The following is a 24,237-nucleotide window of genomic DNA, read 5'->3' on the forward strand; positions in this document are numbered from 1 at the left end:
AGTATTGTTGACAACGCTATATTGTATACTTGAAAGTTGTGAGGAGAGTACATCTTAAATGTTCTTGCCACAAAAAGGAAATGGTAATTATTTGACATGGTGGAGATGTTAGCTAATTCCAGGGGAGTAATCATTTTGCAATGTGTCAGTGTGCCAAATAAAACAAACTGTATACTTCAAACTTACACAATATTATATTAATGTAATATAATGTTTTATTAATGTAATATAATCAATTATATCTCAATAAAGCTGAGAAATAATGTCCTTCTTGGATTTTACTACCTGCTGCAGGACAAAAGTCAGAAAGTCCTTCCTGTACATGCCATTTCTTAAGTCCTTTGGCTTAAAATATTCGACATGCCAAGGTGCCATATTCTGGGGAAGCATGTCTTGAACCCCACCCCAACCTGGACCATGAAGAACAGTAATCCCCAAGAGCTGGGAATCACATGAGATGAATTGAATGGTTACCTCAGCTTATGGTCTGGAGAGGTTTTCTAGACTTAGAAATGGGGAAACCAGGAATAGTTCAGCGGTCTTGAGTTGAGAAGACAAAGTTGGGATTCCATTGAGAACAAGGCAGCTAGAGTTCATACGACAGGTTACAGGAGAAGAGAGAAGTGCTTAGAGAGAGCCCTCTGGAGATCTGCAGAAGGTCGCCCTTCAGCTGAGTACTGATTAGCACAAGTAAAGGATTAGAGGAAATAGTTAGAACTCACAGTTTAACTTTATAGTAATAATATTAATGGGGTCAGGATACACTACCCCAAAATATGGCACTTTGGCATACTGAGTATTGGACATGGCAGGTACAGGAAGAACTCTCTGACTTCCTCCTCTTCCTCCGAAGTAGGTCATACCCAATGCTCTCTTGCGAGAGGTGCCCATCCTAAACCTCCTTATAAAGTACATCCTTACCTATGAAGACAAGGATGCCAGGAGAAATCCAAACATGGAGCTAGTGCTGTTTACCCCAGTTTACTACCCTTAGCTCACACCCTTTTGTCGTAATACTTTTATTTTTCACTCTTCATCAAACCTAGTATAAAAACATTCAGGCTCAATTGTTTCTTTAGCTCTTCATTGCCTTATGAAGGCTCCTTTGTCATATAAAACATATTTTTAAATGTGTATGTTTTTCTTATTATTCTGCCTTTTATCCATCCAACTTATAGGGCCCCAGCCAGAAAACTTAGGAGAGTGGCAGGAAACAGAATTTTTTCCCTCCCTTCTGTTATTTCAAAAATATTTATTGAATTATAAAATCTTTTTTTTTGAGATCTTTTGAGAAAAAAGAAAAGATATTCCCAATCATTTCCCGTTATTTACTCCTAAGCTCTAGCAGTAAAGCACAAAGTAATTTAGTAAAGAATTACTCCTCAAAAAATAAAACTTGATTTAAAAGAAGTTTTTTTCTACATTTAATCTCTATTCATCTTTGATGCAATGACTTCAGTCTGTCTTGATCCAGTGGTTAAATAATCCTACCTAGAGGTATGCCTTTCATAGTTGGAAAGAAGTAGTCACACATTTAATTGTGCTTTCTCCCTGGCTGCCTGCCAAAAACAATCACAGTTCAATATTACACTTCTCCTTCAGAAGTAATTAAGAAGTTAATCTTACTTAGAACACATAATTACCCAGCAGACCACAGAATCAACTTCTCCACCTGTCATGAGTTAAAGCTCAACGAGGCAGTACCACATTGAAAGGCAAAAATCCAAACTGTCTCCCCAGCTATCCCATTTGGAAATGTGTGGAGCCCATCACCATCCACCAGTCACTGGATGCCAAGCCTCCCCAGTTTCTCCAAAGTATGAAGAAGCAATAGAGCTGAAGACCAGGAAGGATGCTGGGTACAGGTCATTTAAGCTCCTAGTCCATCAGGATAACAGAGGATATCTGAAGAGGAAAGGAAGCTTCTGAAGCTCTAAACTGAATAATATTCCTTTACTGCTCCTGAGCACCTGCCAAGGGTGAGATGTTCACTCACACCTAATCTTTTTCAAACACCACTCAATCATTAGAAGAAAGACCTTTGTGCTTCATTTGACACTGGTATGCCAAGGGCCCACTATGTGATTTACCTAACATGGAAAGCAATTCTTAGACTCATTATCTATATCCATGGACGGGGGAGCCAGACGTTTTCAAGGAGGCATGGAAGTTTCGAGAAAGCACTAGCACCTGAACTATGAAGGCTCTGCCCACTCTGTGTCGTGGTCCTCAGGGCCAAACAGGCTGAACACCATCAAAAGTCAAACTTTTCTTAAAACAGCAAACTTGTGACCATCTGAACACGCCAACTTTGGAGCTATGTTCTTTTCAGAAGTTAACAGCCACTTTTATTGACCTATTCTCTCTCCAAGCTAACTCTCAGAGCAAATTCTGAAATTCTTAAGAATGCTGCAGAAACTAAAGGCATCTGAAATTGAGATTGCAGCAGAAAACTCCAAGGCTATTTCCAGCCCGCAATAGTAGGTCTTATACAATAAGGACTTCTCAATAGTTAATAGCTCCTAGAAACCTGTCATGTACACAACACTATACTAACGGGTGTAGAGATTTATGAAGGAAAACAGTGCTGTTTCTGTCCCTGAAAAACATATATTCTCTCCTAATATCCTAATATCAGAGGTGCTCTAACTTCAGCTGCACCTGAACTTTAGCTAAATTATTTCAGCTACAGTAGGAGGAGAGTGGTGGAGGTGGGTGACAACAATAATCCTTCTACCTGTTTACCCGTATCAGTCTCATGAGTTTTGTCTCATCTTTTGTGCATTTGGATTTTACATTATTAAAAGAAAATCAACATCCTTCTTTTTAAAAACAAATTCACTCATTGGAAAATAAATTGACAATTTTCTTTTTCTTAAGTTACCTCAGGACGAGGGGCTCCCTTAGGGTGACTTCGTAGGTAATTCAATTTCATATGAAATTTACCAAGTAACACAGGTCTGATGTGCTCTGCAGAACATTCCATATAGCCCAAATCCCCAACTGCCTACAGTTTTCAAACATAATGCCACATGAAGAATTGGCATGTTGAAGAAAAGGGGAGGATGCTCCCCTTAGTGAATCAGCAGAATTTATAGAGAAAGCCTAACAACTGACCCAAATTGAAGCTGCCATCTTCCGTATCCCAGCTGGGGGCCTTATCACCTGTGTAATTCAGTAAGATCTTGAAAGCACTGCTTAGACAAGCTTATGTTGGGGTCAGTCACAAGAATTAGAGGAACGACTGCCATCATCTAAAAGCTTTTTTATCACAAGCCTGAGTCGAGGCAAAGTAGGAGGCCAGACCAAACAGAGGGTGCATTGCAACCAAATATCCCAGCCCCAGTGAGAACTCTGAACTGTTCACTGATCTTTGCCTTCTAGGTATATGTATTTCTTTCTCCCTTTGTTTTGTAATCAAAAAGGGTATTAAATCTTCCATTCCAATTGTAAAATTCCAAATATTTTACCAGTAAACAGTTATGGAGTTAGACTCCAGGTAGGACATTATGTCTCTCCTAAGGATACCAAGTGGAATGAGACCTTGTCCCTGCGCTGTTCTGCAAATTTCTTAGAGTAACAAAACAGGTATTTTCAATAGCTCAATTCTACAAAGATTTTTTAATTACATACCTTGTGTTTTCTGCATCCCTTTTAAAATCTGTTTCAAAGTATATAAAATCAATGCACAGAAATCAGTCGCATTTCTCTACACCAACAACAAGACAGAAGAAAGAGAAATTAAGGAGTCAATCACATTTACAATTGCACCCAAAACTATAAGATACCTAGGAATAAGCCTAACCAAAGAGACTAAGAATCCATACACAGAAAACTATAAAGTACTCATGAAAGAAATTGAGGAAGACACAAAGAAATGGAAAAATGTTCCATGCTCCTGGATTGGAAGAATAAATATTGTGAAAATATCTATGCTACCTAAAGCAATCTACACATTTAATGCAATTCCTATCAAAGTACCATCCATTTTTTTCAAAGAAATGGAACAAATAATCCTAAAATTTATATGGAACCAGAAAAGACCGCGAATAGCCAAAGGAATATTGAAAAAGAAAGCCAGAGTTGGTGGCATCACAATTCCGGACTTCAAGCTCTATTACAAAGCTGTCATCATCAAGACAGCATGGTACTGGCACAAAAACAGACACATAGATCAATGGAACAGAATAGAGAGCCCAGAAATAGACCCTCAACTCTATGGTCAACTAATCTTCGACAAAGCAGGAAAGAATGTCCAATGGAAAAAAGACAGCCTCTTCAATAAATGGTGTTGGGAAAATTGGATAGCCACATGCAGAAAAATGAAATTGGATCATTTCCTTACACCACACACGAAAATAGACTCAAAATGGATGAAGGACCTCAATGTGAGAAAGGAATCCATCAAAATCCTTGAGGAGAACACAGGCAGCAACCTCTTCGACCTCAGCCGCAGCAACATCTTCCTAGGAACATCGCCAAAGGCAAGGGAAGCAAGGGCAAAAATGAACTATTGGGATTTTATCAAGATCAAAAGCTTTTGCACAGCAAAGGAAACAGTTAACAAAACCAAAAGACAACTGACAGAATGGGAGAAGATATTTGCAAATGACATATCAGATAAAGGGCTAGTGTCCAAAATCTATAAAGAACTTAGCAAACTCAACACCCAAAGAACAAATAATCCCATCAAGAAATGGGCAGAAGACATGAACAGACATTTCTGCAAAGAAGACATCCAGATGGCCAACAGACACATGAAAAAGTGCTCCATATCACTCGGCATCAGGGAAATACAAATCAAAACCACAATGAGATACCACCTCACACCAGTCAGAATGGCTAAAATTAACAAGTCCGGAAATGACAGATGCTGGCGAGGATGCGGAGAAAGGGGAACTCTCCTACACTGTTGGTGGGAATGCAAGCTGGTGCAACCACTCTGGAAAACAGCATGGAGGTTCCTCAAAATGTTGAAAATTGAATTACCCTATGACCCAGCAATTGCACTGCTGGGTATTTACCCTAAAGATACAAACATGGTGCTCCGAAGGGGCACGTGCACCCGAATGTTTATAGCAGCAATGTCTACAATAGCCAAACTATGGAAAGAACCTAGATGTCCATCAACAGACGAATGGATAAAGAAGATGTGGTATATATACACAATGGAATACTATGCAGGCATCAAAAGAAATGAAATCTTGCCATTTGCGACAACGTGGATGGAACTAGAGGGTATCATGCTTAGCGAAATAAGTCAATCAGAGAAAGACAACTATCATATGATCTCCCTGATATGAGGGAGAGGAGATGCAATATGGGGGGTTAAGGGGGTAGGAGAAGAGTAAATGAAGCAAGATGGGATTGGGAGGGAGATAAACCATAAGTGACTCTTAATCTCACAAAACAAACTGAGGGTTGCTGGGGGGAGGGGGGTTGGAAGAGGGGGGGTGGGGTTATGGACATTGGGGAGGGTATGTGCTATGGTGAGTGCTGTGAAGTGTGTAAACCTGGCGATTCACAGACCTGTACCCCTGGGGAAAAAAATATATATGTTTATAAAAAATAAAATTAAAAAAAATAAAATTAAAAAAAATCTGTTTCAAACAAAAAGACAAACGAGAAAGCTACAAAAATGTATGTACTAAACATAGCTGCAAAACACTTCTTTTGTAACATGTAATTTTATCAATTTAGACAAGTGCCTTTGGTTAGATTTGGGTACCTAAGAACATGCATGGAGAAGTAAATCTTGACCCAGTTCTATCATTAACTGCTAAAATCTTTTGTTCTCTTATTCCGTCTCCTCTTCTGCCCCTCTCCCCTACCTTTCCATAAATCAGCCAAACTATTCAACCTCCTCATCATCACAGTTGAAGGAACGGTAGCTCCAGATATTAATGCCTATAGAAGTGTCTCCCAGCAAAATCCTTCCTGTTTGCCAAAGGTAAGAAGAGATCTGCCTATTCTTTCTACCTCTTCTTTCACTAAGCTTCATGGGCCTCAAGCAGGATGATGGGCTTATTTATCCTACCACCCTTGGCACCTAGTACAATGCACAATGTGTAACTGCTAGTGGGTATTAATAAATGTAGGCACTACGAACCTCCCCTCTGTCATCTAGCTTACCATATATGCTAAATGCTGAATCTGTATTGACTGGCTGATAGAAACTCTTACTTTGCCAATCATTAGAGGAGAAGAGTTACTAGATCGAGTTTGTACTACTATTGTTCAGGCTGTTGGGTCTTCAAACTAGCAAAAGTCAGGCTATGGAACAAGTGGAAACCAACACCAATGAGACAGTGCACTTGTCATATCAAAGCCTTTCTCAGTCAACTGTCCATTCGAGGGATTTTACTCCCTGTAATAATCATTCACTTAATATTTGCCAAACATAATGAGTTCAATAGCAGAGCACTATAAAGTTTGATGACTGTAGCAATTATGATGATGTTCTAGAAAGGGCATTTGCTCATATTTAGAAAAGAATCTGGCAAAGGCAGCACAGTACAGGGGATTCAGCTGGGACTGAACTCAGGGTGCTAATGATCTTGGCTATTTGGCTATTCGGAGTGCAAAGGGGCCTACAGTGTTCATCCACTCGAGTGGAGAGGTCTCTTTCCTATAGAAATTGCCTTCCAACTGCATAAATTCCGAACTACAGGGCTCTGAAAAGAGCTTTCAGCCCAAGTAAAGACTCCCTAGGTAAATGCTACATCTCAGACACTACTAAATACAAACGAATAATACCTCACTCACAGTGTAGTCCAAAGGTTGGCAAACTTCTATTGTAAAGAGCCGGATGGTAAACACTGTAGTGTTCTGTGGGCCATACAGTCTTCTCTGGCACTCATTCAACTCTGCATGTAATGCAAAAGCAGTCTCAGAAAATAAACTATGCAACATGGCTGTGTTCTAATAAAGCTTTATTTACAAAAATAGGCAGCTGGCCAGGTTTGGCCCACAAGTTGTAGTTTGCCAGCTCCTCATCTAATCTACAGGTCAGGTACACTTTTTTTTAAAAAGCCCAATGGTGAGATCTGTGTTCATGAAAGTGTCCTCCTTGTATCTGCGTAACATCTCCAAGTTTATGAAGCTATTTCATGAAGGATGACTCAAAATTTAATCTTCATACCAACACTTTGTAGTGGATGGGTCTTAATGCGCTTACTTTATGAATAAGAAAACTAATCCTCAAATAAATTCAAGAATTTAAAGACATTACACAGGTAGGCATGGAACTAGGAGTTGAGCTTCTGCCTATTAAGGCACCAATTACTATGTGTTCACCAAAACTCATTTCCTCTTCCTCCAGGACACACAAAGACTACACTTCATACGTTCCTTTGCAGTTAGGTCTGGCCACGCACTTAGGTTCTGACCAGTAGAATTTAGGCTTTGTGCATTAAAAGTGATTTCTCTATTTTCTTTTCCCCTTTGGTTGGCTGCAGAGGAGACATACCTCGGGCAACCTTGTGAGGCATATGTTGAAAAGAGCAGAACCACAAGACAGAAGGAGCCTGAGCCCCTGAATCACCACCTGGAAGAGAGCCACTCATCCAGGAACACCTGTGAAAGCAACATGAGATGTATATTAAGGCCTAAAGATATAGAGCTTAATCATTTTACAATGGCTAGTATGCCTCAACTAATGCAGCAGAGGTATTAGAAATACAGTTCACCAGGCTCATGAGGTGGAAGAGATCCTATTTCTGACAAGGGATCTATCAAGAAACACAAAGGATGCCTTTAAGAAAGAACAAACTGTTCTAAATGGTTTGATGTTAAGTTTGCGACCTAAGCAGTAGAAGGAGAGGCAGCAAAGACGAAGACTGGGAAAGGGCAACGCTGAGGAAAAGGGACTTGGAAAGAGCAAGAGACCTGCTGTTAGCACACCCAACCAGAGAAGAGGCTGAAAGCAGTTAAGACCACCTCTCGGGTCTCAGGATAGCACTGGCCTAACCAGAGCACAACTGGGAGCCAGCAAAAGACTGTTCTATGTTTTCAATATAGAACGAGATTTTTTTTTTTTAGAACCAGATTTTTTTTAAGTAGATTTGATCTTGATTTTTTCTCAATGGAATATATGCTAATTACAAATGTGCAAAGAATTATGAAGAAGAAAATGACACATAATCCTGTAGTCAAAGATAACTGGTATTACTAGTTCGAGGCATAAACTTCTGAGCTTACTTTACCTTTTCTTATGCACATACATTTAGGCATTAAGAAAAAACTGTCTACTAGTGTACATTTAGGTTGTTCAACTTTTCCTGCCATTACAAAAAAAAAAAAAAAACTGCCATAAACATTCCTATCACCATGTCTTTGTGCAAATGTGCAAGTACTTTTATAGGCATAGTTTCTGGAAGTAAAGCCACTGAGCTGAAGGGTCTGCCTACTGTCAAACTGCCATCTGGAAATACTAACTCAAATTCCCACTGGCGGTATAGAAAAGTGCTCATTTTCACACACCTCTGCCGACACTAGATATCATCTGGGGGTTTTTTGGTTGTTGTTTTTTTTTAAGCCTTTACCTGTCAGGTAAGGTAGAACACACACACAAACGCACACACACACGCGTATAACTATATTTCATTCTTTTAATTTTTGAAAACACGATTAAAAACTGTTTGGTCCTCTTCTTCATATTTTTTAAAACATCCTCTCTGGCCTGTGGAAAATCCTAATCCACAACACTGAGAAGTTATATTTAGAAGGGGACAGTGTGCTTAATTTATGCAACAGTCTAAGTGACTAGAAGCCAAGCAAATTTTGGATTTGAGAAGCAGCATGAAAGAACTTAGAACAAATGATCAGATATTAATTCTCAAGGGATATGGATTGTGGGTAAGCTGTGATTATCAGAATTGAGTGGGAAATGTGTTTCCACATTTATGTACTCTAAATAATAAGCTGTCTCGCTAATTAAAATCAACGAAGGACTTAAATGTTAACTTCTTACTTCCTTAAGTTTTTCTTTCACACCTTTGTCATATGCTTAACTTTGATTTTGGTTATGCTAGGCAAATGGGTTAGAGGAAAAATACAAACAGAAAATTGATACATGTTGTCAATCCTGAGATAAAGAAAGGGGTGTGTGTGCGTGGGTGTGAATGTGTGTGTATGTAACACAGATACTAAAATAAGTGGGCATATGTACCAACCACTGGACAAGACTTGTCACACACTTCATCTCATTAATCTTCACAATTCTTTGAAAGGCACAGAATCTGTATTTTTTAAATGAGGAAAATGAGTACCAGAGAAATTGACCCAGGTGGTTACCTAAAGAGCTAAGCTGTTATTAGAACTTTTGTTTCCTGCTGCTATTTTACTTCAAATCCTATAATTGACCTCCTGCCCCGCACTATGCCACAGCACTGGAAAAAGTCCTCGATTAGAACTTTGGGGCTCTCCCTGACACTAGCGTCCTTCTTTTCTCATTGGGGATACAAAGAAACAAACAAATGATTAAGAAAAAAGAGAACAGTGGCACGCCTGGGTGGCTCAGTGGGTTAAAGCCTCTGCCTTCGGCTCAGGTCATGATCCCAGGGTCCTGGGATCGAGCCCCGCATCGGGCTCTCTGCTCAGTGGGGAGCCTGCTTCCTCCTCTCTCTGCCTGCTTCTCTGCCTACTTGTGATCTCTGCCTGTCAAATAAATAAATATTAAAAAAAAAAAAAAGAAAGAAAAAAGAGAACAGGGGCGCCTGAGTGGCTTAGTGGGTTAAAGCCTCTGCCTTCGGCTCAGGTCATGATCCCAGGGTCCTGGGATCGAGCCCCGCATTGGGCTCTCTGCTCAGCAGGGAGCCTGCTTCCTCCTCTCTCTCTGCCTGCTTCCCTGCCTACTTGTGATCTCCGCCTGTCAAGTAAATAAATAAAATCTTAAAAAAAAAAAAAGAGAAAAAAGAGAACAGGTTGCATGTGAGAATGGGAAAAGATTCCAGCAATATGAATAAAAAACAAGAAAATAAACTTAAGTATTGAGTGAATGAGAAATTAAGGAAATTGAACAAAGAAGTGTAAACTTCGAATCATATCAGGAAGACAATAATACATGAGTACAGGATAAAGAAGAAGCACAAAAAAGCAATGGTATGGAAACCCCCCTACCCCCAATACACATATACCTCAAAAGAAGAAATTAAAAAAAAAACAAAAAACAAAAAACCAATAGTTAGAAGCCACAGAATTATAAAAGTGGATGGTCCAATCAAGAAATGTTATGTCCAGCCTCTTCAACTTGACCTGTTCCTAAAGAAAGAATCCATTTTCCATTCTGTTACTATTTGCTTTCCCCCACTACCTTCTTTAACTGCAGTGATCAAAACTGTACTCTCTCTTCAAATAAGGGTGATAGGGGCCCCTGGGTGGCTCAGTGGGTTAAAGCCTCTGCCTTTGGCTCAGGTCATGATCTCAAGGTCCTGGGATCGAGACCCGAATCAGGCTCTCTGCTCAGCAGGGAACCTGCTTCCCCATCTCTCTCTGCCTCTCTGCCTACTTGTGATCTCTCTCTCTCTCTCTCTCTCTGTTAAATAAATAAATAAAATCTTTAAAACAAACAAACAAACAAACAAACAAACAGATAAGGGTGAGCGCCACCTGGGAATAGAAAGAGAATGTTAGCCAGGCCTGCAGACTCTATTTGCACTGACCACCTACAACTTCAGAACTTCATCACTTTATTGCTCTCTGCTCTGCAGGCTTTTTGCCAATATTTGTGTTGCTTTGTGTTTGTTCTTAACGATACTTCTCTGAACTTAGAACAAGAAAAATCATGGAAGGCATCTTAAGAAAACCCCCTAGACCAAAGAGAAGAGCAGGGATCTGCTCCTGCGTCTTACAGCTGATAGACATCAGAGCCAGGGTAATACCCAACCATGGGTTCTTACCTGCATGGACTCGCATGTGACCTTATAAACCAAATTGAGCCTAAACTTTATTTCTGTGAAAAGAGAAACGAAATGAGAAAACTAGGTCAAGGGAATCTGGAAAGAAAAAGGAAGACTTTGAGGAGGAAAGATCACAACCAATAGAAGCGTGAGTGTGAGTGCACAGAGCGGGAAAAGTAAGAAACTCAAGTGTAGGGAGAATGGAACAGCTCCTTTCTCCGTTCCTTTTGTTCTTCTGTCCCCTTGTGTGTATCTTGCTTGCATTCATCACTTTTTCAGGAAAAAAGGCGCACATTTGTTTTTTTATTTTTGGGTTGTTGTTTTTTTTTAAAGATGTTATTTATCTGACAGAGAGAGAGAAAGCACAAGCAGGGGACGTGGAAGGAGGAGAAGCAGGCTCCCCACTGAGCAGGGAGCCTGATGCAGGACTCGATCCCAGGACCCCGAGATCATGGCCTGAGCCAAAGGCAGTCACTTAACCAACTGAGCCACCCAGTGCCCCAAAAGGCGTACATTTGAGATAGGAAAAAGTAAGTAAATAGTGAGAGAATATGAAATAAAGTTCAGAATGACTATGCATCAGAATGGGAAAAGGGGACTGGTCAAATTCTTTACATAAGATTAAAATTAAATGATAAAGAAGAAACTTGAGACATGGTCCCTCTTCCTCCCCACGCCTCCACCAAAATTTGTATATCCCTATTTATTATGCTCCCTGTGCCTGCCTTCTCTCATTTTCTAAGTGGATTTTTTGGCCTTTTCATTTTTCAAAACACCAATAAGAACATGAGAGAAGAAGTGAGTAAGTTTTAAAAATGCAAAAATCAGAAAATAAGGAAAGCACAAAATGAGTGAAGTTAACCTTAAAACCTTACCACCAAGAGGATGCTCACAATATAAGAGGCATTTAGTTACTAGATCCAGGCTGAAGTCCTGTTTCACCTTCCAACGAGGGCTGAAGAAGTAGCAACAAGAAGGTAGACTGTGACTTAGCCCACACAATTTGCATTTTCCATTGTCCTTCTTCCTCACCCAAAAGTGTAATTCCCTGTGAAACCTGCACTAGTGGCGCGGTCCCTTTCCGCATTTACATACACACATGTACACACACTCCTAGAAGGATGCCAAGTCCACGTGCCAAAGAAAGTGTCAACTATGGTGAAATCTAAGGAGTGGGAAAGGCGGGGAGAATTTTACTTAGTTACTTAATATAAGTCAGTATTGCTTGGTCTTTTTAAAAACAGTCATTAGATATAATTTTGGACATTTAAAATAAAGAATAAAGAATGGGCAAATGATGATAAATGAACATAGACATGAGAGGGGAAAATGTGCAAGGAGAAATTATAAGAGAGTAAAACAACGGTCTTTTAAAGTTGTCTTTTATTTTGTCCCTTCTCTTCTGATTTTACAGCTGTACTTGAGGGGAGGGGCACCTCAGACCCCCTGCCTGTATATTCTTTCAAGGTTTATCTTCTCACACCCTACCTGGAAAAATCAGACAATATGGACACTGATTTTAAGAAGAAGGAATTAGATGAAAACCTTATACTGCATACATCTACAATCATAATCTCTCTAAACAGATCAGTAGGGGGGCACGGGGTGGGTCAGTCATTAAGCGTCTGCCTTGGGCTCAGGTCATGATCCAGGGTCCTGGAATCAAGACCCGCATCGGGCTCTCTGCTCAGCAGGAAGCCTGCTTCTCCCTCTCCCACTTGCCTTGCTTGTGTTCCCTCTCTCGCTGTCTCTCTCTGTCAAATACATAAATAATATCTTTAAAAATAAATAATAAACAGATCAATAGAAATAATCATTTACCTTTCTTCAAAGAGACAGCCGAAGTAACTCTAAGTCACTCATGATAGCTTCTATTTTGTTGACAAGTAATTAGAGATAGTAATGGATCATTCCTGAAAACCTCCATGATAGGGTTCATGGCCTTGATATGCCTGAACCAATTTCTCAGGTAGATTGCAGGATCCCTTATCAGTCCTTCATGGTACTTCTTTTTTTCCCCAAAAAAAAATACCACGTTTTTCTTAAAATACCACTCTTTTTTCCTCAACTACTACTTTTATATCACCCATCAACTCCAAAGTTCCAAAGCAGTTGTTTTCTTTCCTTCTTCATTAGATGCAGCCCAGACTCCTCAGGGGGATATTAAAAACCTTCAAGATCTGGTCCCACCCTATAACCATTTTTATGCCCCTGCTTCCCTATGCCAAGCCCTATGTCAACTACCTCACAGCTCTTCCTTCTCTTAATCAGGAAGTACTCACGCAGCTGCAGGCCCATTAACTCCAGGGAACACCATACGCAGAGAGAAGAAATTAACCATAAAAGTGGTAATTTTTTTTTTTTTTTTAACAGAGAAGGCACTCAATTGTTTCTTGCCTCTGTATCTTACCAACTCCAAGAAAGTAACAGCATCACTAAGAGAGAACATGACTGCAAGTTCAGGCTCCAAAGTCAGCCAACAGTACTCCGATGTCAGCTCTACCAATTACAAAATTACACTATGACCTAGGACAAGTTATTTTTCTCTCTGAACCTCAGATTGGTCATCCCCAAAGTGGAGATAACAACTTTATTCATCTCCCTGAGTTATGATGAAGATTGCTGGTTGTCAAAATGACTTTTAGATACTCGATTTGTTTCTAATAAGCTTGATGTCATCATCTGGTATAGAAATCTCCAGAATCTACCCTTTTCCTCAGATACCATGTTCTGAAGCGGTATCCTTAACTAAAATTAAGCAATTAAAAATTAAATTAGGTGATTACTTGCTCTGGTGAATATTTATGTAGCCACAATCACATAACTTCATGCAGTCATAGTATGTAAACTTTGCTTATTGATAGTAAACTTTTAAAATCAACCTATGAGGGGCAACTGGGTGGCTCAGTGGGTTAAGCCTCTGCCTTCGGCTCAGGTCATGATCTCAGCGTCCTGGGATCGAGTCCCGCATCAGGCTCCCTGCTCGGCAGAGAGCCTGCTTCCCCCCCTCTTTCTGCCTACTTGTGATTTCTCTCTCTGTGTGTCAAATAAATAAATAAAATCTTTAAAAAAAGAAATCAACCTATGTTCGGGGCACCTCAGTGGCTCAGTTGGTTAAGCCGACGGTCTTCAGCTCAGGTCTTGATCCTGGAGTCCCAGGATCAAGTCCAACATCAGGCTCCCTGCTCAGCAGGGAGTCTGCTTCTCCTTCTGACCCTCTCCCATCTCATGCTATCTCTCTCATCTCTCAAATAAATAAAATCTTGGGGAAAAAAAGTAAAATAAATAAAATCAACCTGTTATTGAAACATGAAAGGAGTAATAATGAATACTGAAAAGGAATTAAAGAATGTTTATATATGAGAGAAGTAAGGAGGGACAAGCGAGAGAAAGGATGGGTAAAGGGAGTACTATGGTCACTAGGTAGAGTATTTCTATTTGGCAGAGCAGAGGAAAAAAGTGTAAGTGAAACTGTTAAAGTTACATAGATAGCCAACTAACAAAGTAACTGAAAGAGATGTGGGGATTTTGCTAGTGAGCTAATTCCTCATCTACCATAGAAGGAAATCAACAGATGATATCAAAAACTGAAAAATCAACAGAGTAGTATAAATACATCATTTAGGGATATGAAAGTAAAACTAAAACCCTACAAAAAGGCTAGTAGAAAGAGTTAAAAGTCATTTATTTAGGAAAGAGGTAGAGAGGGTTAAGAGAAGAAAACATACTTCTTGTACTAGTTCTTTTATACTGTGTTTAAAATGGCATACATTCAGAATGAGCGTGCCTACCAAAAGCAGCTGACCATCTTTCTAAATAAGAGGGTCCTAATTGGAGAAACTGGCAAGGAGAAGCTCCCATGATACTACAATAATATCAGTCTGGGCTTCAAGATTCCCAAGGAGGCCACGGAGGGCATGTATGTTGACAAGAAATGCCCCTTTATTTGTAATGTCTCTATCCAAGGGCAGATTTTGTCTGATGTGGTGACCAACATGAAGATGAAGAAGACCACTGTCATCTACCAAGACTACCTCCACTACATCCAAAAGTACAACCCCTTCAAGAAACACCACAAGAACATGTCTATGAGCCTATCCCGCTGCCTCAAGGATGTCCAGATTGGTAACGTTGTCAGTGTGCAAGTGCTGGCCCTTGAGCAAAACTGTGATGTTTCAACACGCTCAAGGTCATGAAGCCCACTGGTACGAAGAAGCAATTCTAGAAATTCTGAGACTAGACATCTACCCATACCCCCAAAGAAAATAAAGTTATTTTCCCTGTAAAAAAGGAAGGAAGGAGAGAATGCAACTGACAAAAATCTATTCACAATACCAATTAAAACCACCACAAGTATTAACCTGACAAGAAATATAGACAACTTACATGAAGAAAAATAACTCTAGGGGCACCTGGGTAGCTCAGCCGGTTAAGAGTCTGACTCTTGGTTTCAGTTCAGATCGTGATTTCAGGGTCCTGGGTGTGAGCCATGAGTGGAGCCCCACGTCAGGCTCCATGCTCAGCAGGGAATCTGCTCAAGATTCTCTCCTTCTCCCTCCACCCCTCCCCTCCACTCATGCTCTCACACTATCTCTCTCTCCCTCTCAAATAAATCTTTGAAAAAAAAAACAAAAAAAAACTCGAAATCTTTACTGACATGACATACTAAAATTTAGTGAGTCCTACTATGTTCCTGAAAGGCAGTGTCTTAAAAGTTAGTGATTCACCTCAGTTACTCCATAATCAGTGCAATTCCAATTTAAAACAAACAAACAAACAAACAAAAACAGAATTACTTTGCAGACTATCCAGTCTATTTCTAAAATTTATCTAGAACAGAAAATATATGAAAAGAAAAGAAAAAGAAAAGCCAAATAAGAACAATGATAAAGAACTCACTCTACTAGGTAGTTCAGAACTAGACTAATTGATCTATGAAAGAGAATAAAGTACACAGTATCATGAGCTTCACCTTCTTCATTAAATAGGGAAATAGTAATTTTGAACAAAATTAAATACCAAGATATGGCCACTGACCTCCCTACTGTTATATTTGGACTGATGACACAAGCAGCATGACAACATTCAAATCAATATCTTATAACCTAAAAAAAGTTGAGTTGGAGTGCTCTGAGCTTCTTAGGGAAAACATTTCTCGTTCTCTGTAGAAGAAAAAAAGAGGGGCACCTGGGTGGCTCATTCAGTTAAGTGCCTGCCTTCAGCTCAGGTCATGATCCCAAGTTCCTAGAATCAAGCCCCATATCTGGCTCCCTGCTTGGTGGGAAGCCTCCTTCTTCCTCTCCCACTTCCATGTTCTCTCTCGATTTCTCAAATAAATAAATAAAAATTTTTAAAAAAGAAAAACAGAGCTACTCATAATCAGGCAAAATCCTGTCTAATAAAAAGAGTTTGCAAACTTAGTAAGAGCAGAAATGTTATATTTCACATCAGGTAATTACCTACTTATAGCTAATATATTCCAATTGCAAGACAGTAATTGGACAAAATGTGCATACAGAGGAAAAAGCAATCAAAGGGCAGCTTTGATTGGGGCAAAGGACACCAATGTCAACTTCAGAGTCCAGTATTTTCTCATGAAAGGTCTAAGCTCAGAAAGTTGAGACCACTGTACCCTCACCTATTTACTGCAAAAGCCTTCTGGTCTCCCTTGCACTAGTCTCATCTCTCCCCCGCACCAACCCCCACCCCAGTCTCTAAACTGTTGTCAGAGATCCTTCTGAAATTCAAATCACATTAATCTCTCCCCAGCTTAAAACCTTCTCCCTTAGGTAGGGCGAGGGGAGGGGGCAGGGAGAGATAAAGTCCAATTTTCTTAGCCTAGATTATGAGGTCTTTATTATGACACTGTGCCCTTGCCTACTTCCTCATCTTCAATCCTTGTTTATCTACAAGATATAATCCTTCTTATTCCTCAAGGCTTAGCTCAAATATTACCTCCAGAAATCCCTTGCTTACTTCTCCACACTCAAGCTACCACTGGAATGTTCCTCTATTACGGTGCTACCATAATTACATGATAGAAGCATGTCCTTGTACTATACTATGAATTACTGAAAAAAAGGTTAATACTTTTATTCACTTTTCATGTCCCCCACTAGCCCTTGTTATATAAAGCATTCAACATATCTTTGTACCAATTATTTATTAACAGTTATGGATTCCATGAGAAACTCTCGATTTTCCCTCCCTTGTACAAAGAATTCAAATGACATAAAGACAGAAATCACAAGTATCTAAAATGCTCAGCATCTCCTAAAAGCAAAAATCTGTATGATTAAATAGAGTAGGTCCAGCCATCATGATCTGGGAACTGGAGAGCTCAATTCCAGCCAAAAATCTATTTCATGTCTTAGAGAAAAAAATGTGTAGCCTATTTTTTTCTCCTTAAAAGAGTAAGGTGGCTATGGTTTCTTTCTGCTCTAGAAATCTAGGACTCATTCCTACACTGACATCAGCATAGGACATTCAATAACAGTGTGCACACTGCTGTCATGTAGGTTATACTAAGCCAAGGGGAAAATTAGTAGCAGATGGTACCAAGGTTCTAGGTCAACATTTTTTATTTGTACTCTAGAACAAATACAATTTCTCTTCAATTAAAGTAGATGAAATGTGCATTGCCCTTATTTCTAGAATTAGATCATCTTATATTTCTGGGGCCTTTCCATCTTCCAAATGCTTTCAGAGGTGTTATACCAGTAATTCTTATAACAACCTTGTGAAGTAAGAACTAGTATTAGTTCTTATTGCTGAAAGGGAGGCTGGGGTTCGTAGACATAACAAGATTCTAAAAACATTCACCTTACATGCCTGAAGCTTCCTCTGACTGCTGTTTTTATGTTGCAGTTCAAGTACCTTACAATTTTTGAGTGTTGTAAGAAACACTGAGATGACTTCCAGCTCAGAAGCTTAGTACAATATACCAAAATTTGAGACTAATAATATTTTCCTAAGTTAATGCATAAATACACAATGTAGGAGCAACCATTGAGTTTTATACTTAATATACGTTTTAAGACTAGGGATATGCCATCAAAACTCGGGTTTCTTCTCTTTGGTCTTTCTGGATCTGAATGAACATTTTTCAACTTTATAGACCCATCAATCGAAACCACTTCCACTAACATTGTTTAATAATAAATACAATTCAGATTTGATGAAAATTAGAATCTACCAGTTTTACATTCTGAAATGGAACTGATCTGTATAATTTAAGATATTTCACTTAAAACTGTCCTGGAATGCAGAAGAAAGATTTCTTTAAAAATAGTCTTGTCATCCACTAAGATTAATGCCAATATGGGCAGTCAGTACAGAAAATTTTTCGCTCAGCAAAATGAATCATTAAAATAATTAAAAATAAGTAAAATATGAAATATATGCTCATGAAAAAAAGATAAGACTATCTGTACGTGAAAACATCATCCCTGAAACAAGACACCTCACATTCATCCATTTTACAAACTTAGATGACTAGAAAAATTCACTCAAATTGCCATAATGTTTCACTTTAATTCAATCTTAGAGATTACTTTTATGGTAAAAGTAATGGAAGTCCTTTCCATCCTTATTTCTGTGATGTGCAAAGCCAAACAGTCCTCACAGTATGCTATGCATTTCAACTTACTCCTGCATTCAGCATACAGGAGAGTTTCCAAACATATTAAGACAAAACTCTAAATGGAAAATCCTTCTGACAAACTGCATATTGAGTTATCCAAATTCCCAAATCCTACCCTATTTCTATGTAAAAGCTCCTTCCCAGGCTTAGAAAACTCAGCTGTGCTCTGGAAATCTCATCCATGGTCTAATTCATAGTTTGAATAAAAAGCAGGCATCAAGGCTGGAACCGTGAACATGACACATTGAAGTTGATACCATAAACTAGCAACAGTCTCCAGACAGGCTCTCACAAGGAGCACTGACATGATAAAGTTACATCTAAGTAGACCCACATGAATAACCTGAAATGACAGACGAATTTCAGTTGGAAGACAAGTTTGGAAGACATTTCTTGACATGTCATTTATTCTGTCTGACCAGGCAGGAGTATTTCTTATAATTCAAGAGCAATCTCCATATAATTTAAATTCTGATCTCCTCACTCATACTTTCAAATGCTTCTCTCATGCTACAGGAGCTGACAGATTCTAAGAACATGATACATGGATTCTGCCTCCATTTTATCTATGCTGAATACTTATACCGTGTCATTTTATAAAGGTAATTATTTTCACCGTACATGACTCTTTTTAACTGATACAAATACATTCTGTCCAGATTATTGTAGAAAGTTAAAATACAGCTTTACTCATGACTCAAACTGAGTAAGACTCGAAATGTTTACATTAAAGCTCACTGTTCATAGGTGTCAGACACATACAATTTTTAGGCATAGCTACATCCTTGACTTGCAACCTAAGAATACAGTGGTTTTGCCACTGACCACTTCATTACAATGAGCTTCCTATTCATCAGCCTGAAAATTTTACTGTTACAGAAGTCTACATTTGCCAGGGGAAAAAAAACAAAAAACAAAAAACAAAAACCACTTCGCCTCATCAAAAATACTTTACCTTTTTATCTCAGACTGAAATAGACTATCTCAAATAGGCTGTCAAGAGTTCAAATAAATATTTAAACTTAACTAAACAGAAAATAAAATCACAAATGTATCCCATCTTTCACTAGGACCATTCCACTTACCTTAAAATTAGTAGTATGACTCTTACCTTTTTCTGGACTTAAGTTTTTATATACTTCAAGGTCTGCCATTAAATTTAATACTCTTACACATTATTGGCAAGAGCAATCAAATTCCTCTCTAAAGGCAAAGCCTTTTTCTGATACACATCTCCAGAAAGGAGAAGAGGAAAAAAAAAAAAAAAAGGCAAAGAAATCCTCAGCAGCCCCAAGAACTTGGCTCATGCTGCCCTTTATGGCATGATGCGATCTTCACAATTCAGGCTTTACGGTGTGGAGAAAATAAATCCGGGAGATATGATTACAGAACTTTGTCCCAAAGTGAAAAGCACAGCCAGATAAGAGCACTGGAAGCATCTGCTCAGGGCTGCCGCTATTGTGGGAATGCAGGCGCTGTGGCTAGTTTGGGTATGAGACATGCATGCTTAGCGCAGGGCTTAAAACCCTCAAGGCATTGTGCACATTTTATGTCTGGGAAGTGGAGCTCTTTAGCCTTCAAAGAAAAACCCTCCTCACCTACAAGGGGCCATTGAGAAACACAGATTACCAGGGTAGTGACGCAGGCTGAATGCAGAAAATGAACATGCACACACACACACACACACACACAGAGAAACACAGAAGCACACACACAGACACGCACACTCTCGGAAGCAAAGATCACTCCACTGGAGGCAAAAGCAATCCATTAAAAAGGAAGCTATCTGTGCTCTTCTCCATAGCACACTACTTTCGTGCCAGTCCAGGTAAGCACAGATTACTGACAGTGTTGAAGGTTTTCCTTGATGTCTGTCCTTATTCCACACACAAACATAGCCATGATTATAGACAAGACTGGAAGGTTTCCAACTTAGAATGAAAGAGGTGACAGTTTCTAAATACTTGAGCAGTGATGGCTACTTCTCAGGTAAAAATCACATCCCTGTGGGCAAGTTAAGTAGCGAGAATGCGTCTGAAAAAGCCAGTTTTAGTGAATGAACCGGCATATTATTAAAGTCCAGTTTTCCCTAAAATATGCATAAACATTTATTTGCATGTTTTATCAACTTCTTTACAGAGACAGGTAGACAGACAGAAAGGCAGGGCATGTCTTTCACAAGCAATTTACTGTAGTCTTGCATTTCAGACTTGTAACTAGGTCTCTCCATCCTGAGCATTAACTCCCTTACTTCCAGAATTCTCTAATACTAACACCTCTTGCCATTTTCTTCTCCCTGCTTCCACTGAACCCCTGACAATCCCAGCACTACCTATCCCATAAATGTCACCATCAACCCATCTACTCCACTCCCATAGGACCACCCAGCCCAGATCACTAACCCATCCCTCTCCCCTGAGGTATCATGCTCTATCCCACTTCCTGTTCACCTGTTTCCAAATTGCCATGGCCCTCATCCCATCTGCAGACCCTACTGTTTACTCTTAAATCCTCTGAGAAATCTGAATGTCACAGATGTATGTGTGAGTATGCATAATTAGAATATCCTTCTCACAAGACTCTGTGTGTGTGTATATATATATACACACACACAAAAATATACAACAAAACAGTTAAGAGTTTAGGAGCCCATCTACCTGGGTTTAAATTCTGATTCTTCCACCAACCATCTGTGTGAACTGGGGCAAGTTACTTAAATGGTCTGATACCTGGTTTCCTTATTTGTACAACAGGCATAATAATAGTTCCTCCTTCAAATGCTATTGTAAGAATTTAATACGCATAAAGTGCTTAGAATCAGTTATTTTGCATTATCATTGTCATACTATGGTTATTAGTCTTGAAATCCCTTACAACAACCTAGAAATGCAGTGGAGTTCACTGTTTAAATGAAACAGTACTTTAAATGTAGAGTGGTACCCCCAAATTTGAGGTATCAGAAATACCCATTTCTGTTAAATAATTCAAATGATTAATACTCCCATATAGTCTTCTATAAAAAGACACTAGTGTCCCCAAGACACAAAATTGGTGTCAAATGATGGGTTTCTCATTCCTCTGACTTGCCAGAACCAAAGTTACCTGAAAAGCAAAGGGCAGCTTTGCGTCAATTTCTCACTCAGTCCAGAAAAGAGATGGAGACCAAAGTGCTCCCAAGGGAGACTGGCAAACTTCTCCTTTCCTTTTCTTCCAGAGGTTCCCCACAACAGTCTTGGGAGAGTGAGGAGAGAGGAAGGGAGCAGACAGCTTTTCCCCAACTCATCCACAGCGAGTCTTCTCCCAGTATGTTCTTCATGCTTCTTGCCTTCTAGCCCTCAAATCTCCCCAGGTTCCTCCCTGGAAAGGCTGACCTATGGCTCGAACATGAAGCCCAAGCCCAACACCACAGCGATGGGCAGTGCCCGCAAGCAGGCGGGCAAGCCTTTAGAAAGCTGGCATATATCCTGAGCTTGTGTCTGACCACCAAGGAAAACTCATGGGTTTTGAGAATCCAGAAATATCTACACCTTATTAAATATCCAATTCTTTGGCAGCAGCAAGTAATTCTCTATGCAGCCCATTGGAAAGACTCATACTGAAACACCTACTCTAGGGTCAGCAGAGACACTGGATGATTGACACACATTGCCCTGAGTTACGCCCCAGAGTTCTCGCAGCAGAAGGTCGTGTATAATGTCAAGTCTAGGTCACCAGGCGTTCAGGGTCAGTGGTGCTTCCTTTGACTGGGTCACCGCAACAACCACACAGCTCTGGAATGTTTAACCTCTTATCTGAACTCCTCATTTGAAAAGACTGGGCTCTTTCCAGAGTAGTTCTAGCATAGTACTTGGCATATATAATAGGTATCTCATAAGCCCTCATTAGCTATCTCTATTTCTACTTCTAATTGTGGAAGATAACCATTATCTTCCACCAATCAGGTGAAAGAGAAAAGTGTCTCCGAGTTCAGCTTGTCAACTGACAGTGAGAGAAGGACTTTAAACCCCATCTAACAATGATTTCCTTACATTTCACACCTGAGATCTACTTCTGATTTATCAAAGACACAACACCAAGTAACAGACTACGGCATGGGCTTCAAAGTCAGATGGAGGAAAATCTAAGTCCCAGCTTTGTCCTTCACTCACTGCATGATCTTGGGGAAGTTATGGGTAGGGTGGCTAGATAAAACAGACACCCAGTTAAGTCTGGATTTCAGATAAACTACAAACAATTTTTTAGTGTAAGTACGTCCCATGCAAAATTTCCTGTATTTTTACTTGTTAAAATCTAACTACCTGACAGAAGGGGGCCTCTCTGAGCCTAAAGAGCCTCAATGTAGAGATGTTAGCAACCACCTCATAGGGTATTTCTGAAGGTAAATGAGCTAGTATAGGCCAAGGGCCACAGCCCTGTGCTTGGGCAAATAAGTATTCAATCTCTAGAAGGTGAGTGAATGGGCACTCCAATCACTGGCTGGACAGAACCTTATTTAATCAAGTCCCATGCTGAAGAGGTGATACGCTATACCATCTCCACACAGACCTCAATCTCGCCAGCCACATAATTCCAAATTGAGACCAACTCAGGGCAACAGCATGGCGCACACCTGCTCCAAAACTGCCAAGTCCATTGAGAAAACCTACTGACACAAACATGGGAGCCACATCACTTTGTGAGGCAATTCTTATAAAAGCTATCATTTACCAAACACTGTAAACAATACCTTCTCCGATCTTCATGAAAATTCCGCAAGGTGCTACATTAGTACTCATATTTTAAACTTAGGGAAGGAGACAGATTCAAGTTGGCCAAGATGTCCAAGACTGCAGAGCTGTGCTAGAACCAGGCTTCCAACCCAAGCTAACTCCAGGCCCAGATCCTTCCCACCGGCTCCATGCTTCAGGTCATGAAAACCATCTACGGGATTTCAAGCCGAGCTTCAGAATTCCTCACTCTTCCCAGTTAGAGAATCTTCCCACAATGGCAGAAGCTGTTAGGGCCTCTGGCTTGGAAACACAGAGATGCTGAGTAAGGAAAATCACCTGGAAAATCAAAATCTCAAATCAGCCATTGAGTTTTTAAATCATAGTCACAATTTTATGTGCATTCGAAGTAGTACAAAAGCAAGCAGAGAGCAGCAGTGACTTCCCAGGGAAAGAGCCTCTGGGGGGGGTGCCCAACTACACCCCTCACAGACCCGGTCCTCCCACCTCGGTAACTTAGTGAGGGTTTGGTTCTGCAGGACCTTTCACACACTGCTGAGAAACTGTAAGTTAAGGGCATAAATTTTTAAAAAGCCATCAGAGGTATAAAAATGTATATACAAGAATATTTCATTAGTACTAGTTATTACAATTACTGCCAACAATCTAAATACCAATCAATAAGGGAATGATTAATAAAATATGCATTAATATTTTAGGATACTAACTAGCCATTAACAATGTTTGAGACATTGTCATTACCTAGAGAATGTCTGGCATCCTATATGAAAAAAAGGATACAAACTAAATATACATATTTTAATTATGTAAAATATTTGTATATAGAAAGAGAATGAAGGACTAGAAAAATATAGGAAAAAGATTAACAATGAGATCTCTAGTATTTTCTTCTGATATTTAACTACATTTCAATTTTTTAGAACTGGCATTTACTTCTTTTATTCAAGAAAAAAAAAGAACTTTTTTTAAA

At 39.6% G+C, this 24,237-nt stretch overlaps 1 protein-coding gene and 1 pseudogene across 8 annotated transcripts in view; one reads left to right on the plus strand and one right to left on the minus strand.

Moving 5' to 3' along the window:
- The window catches only part of PLCH1 (phospholipase C eta 1), a 218,913-nt gene that overhangs the window by 130,618 nt on the left and 64,058 nt on the right, over positions 1-24,237 (minus strand). Inside the window, exon 1 of one of the 8 annotated variants that reach the window (XM_032852563.1) lies at positions 19,652-20,142. The exons of the other annotated variants lie outside the window; for them this stretch is intronic. Coding sequence (XP_032708454.1) covers positions 19,652-19,694 — 43 coding nt within the window. The 5' untranslated portion in view covers positions 19,695-20,142. Of the gene's footprint in view, positions 1-19,651; positions 20,143-24,237 lie in introns of those variants that run through there. 8 annotated transcript variants of the gene reach the window in all.
- LOC116864706 lies at positions 14,660-15,132 on the plus strand (annotated as a pseudogene).

This window comes from Lontra canadensis, unplaced genomic scaffold (assembly GCF_010015895.1).
Source record: "Lontra canadensis isolate GAN:19392208 unplaced genomic scaffold, GSC_riverotter_1.0 scaffold6, whole genome shotgun sequence".
Lineage (NCBI taxonomy): Eukaryota > Metazoa > Chordata > Mammalia > Carnivora > Mustelidae > Lontra > Lontra canadensis.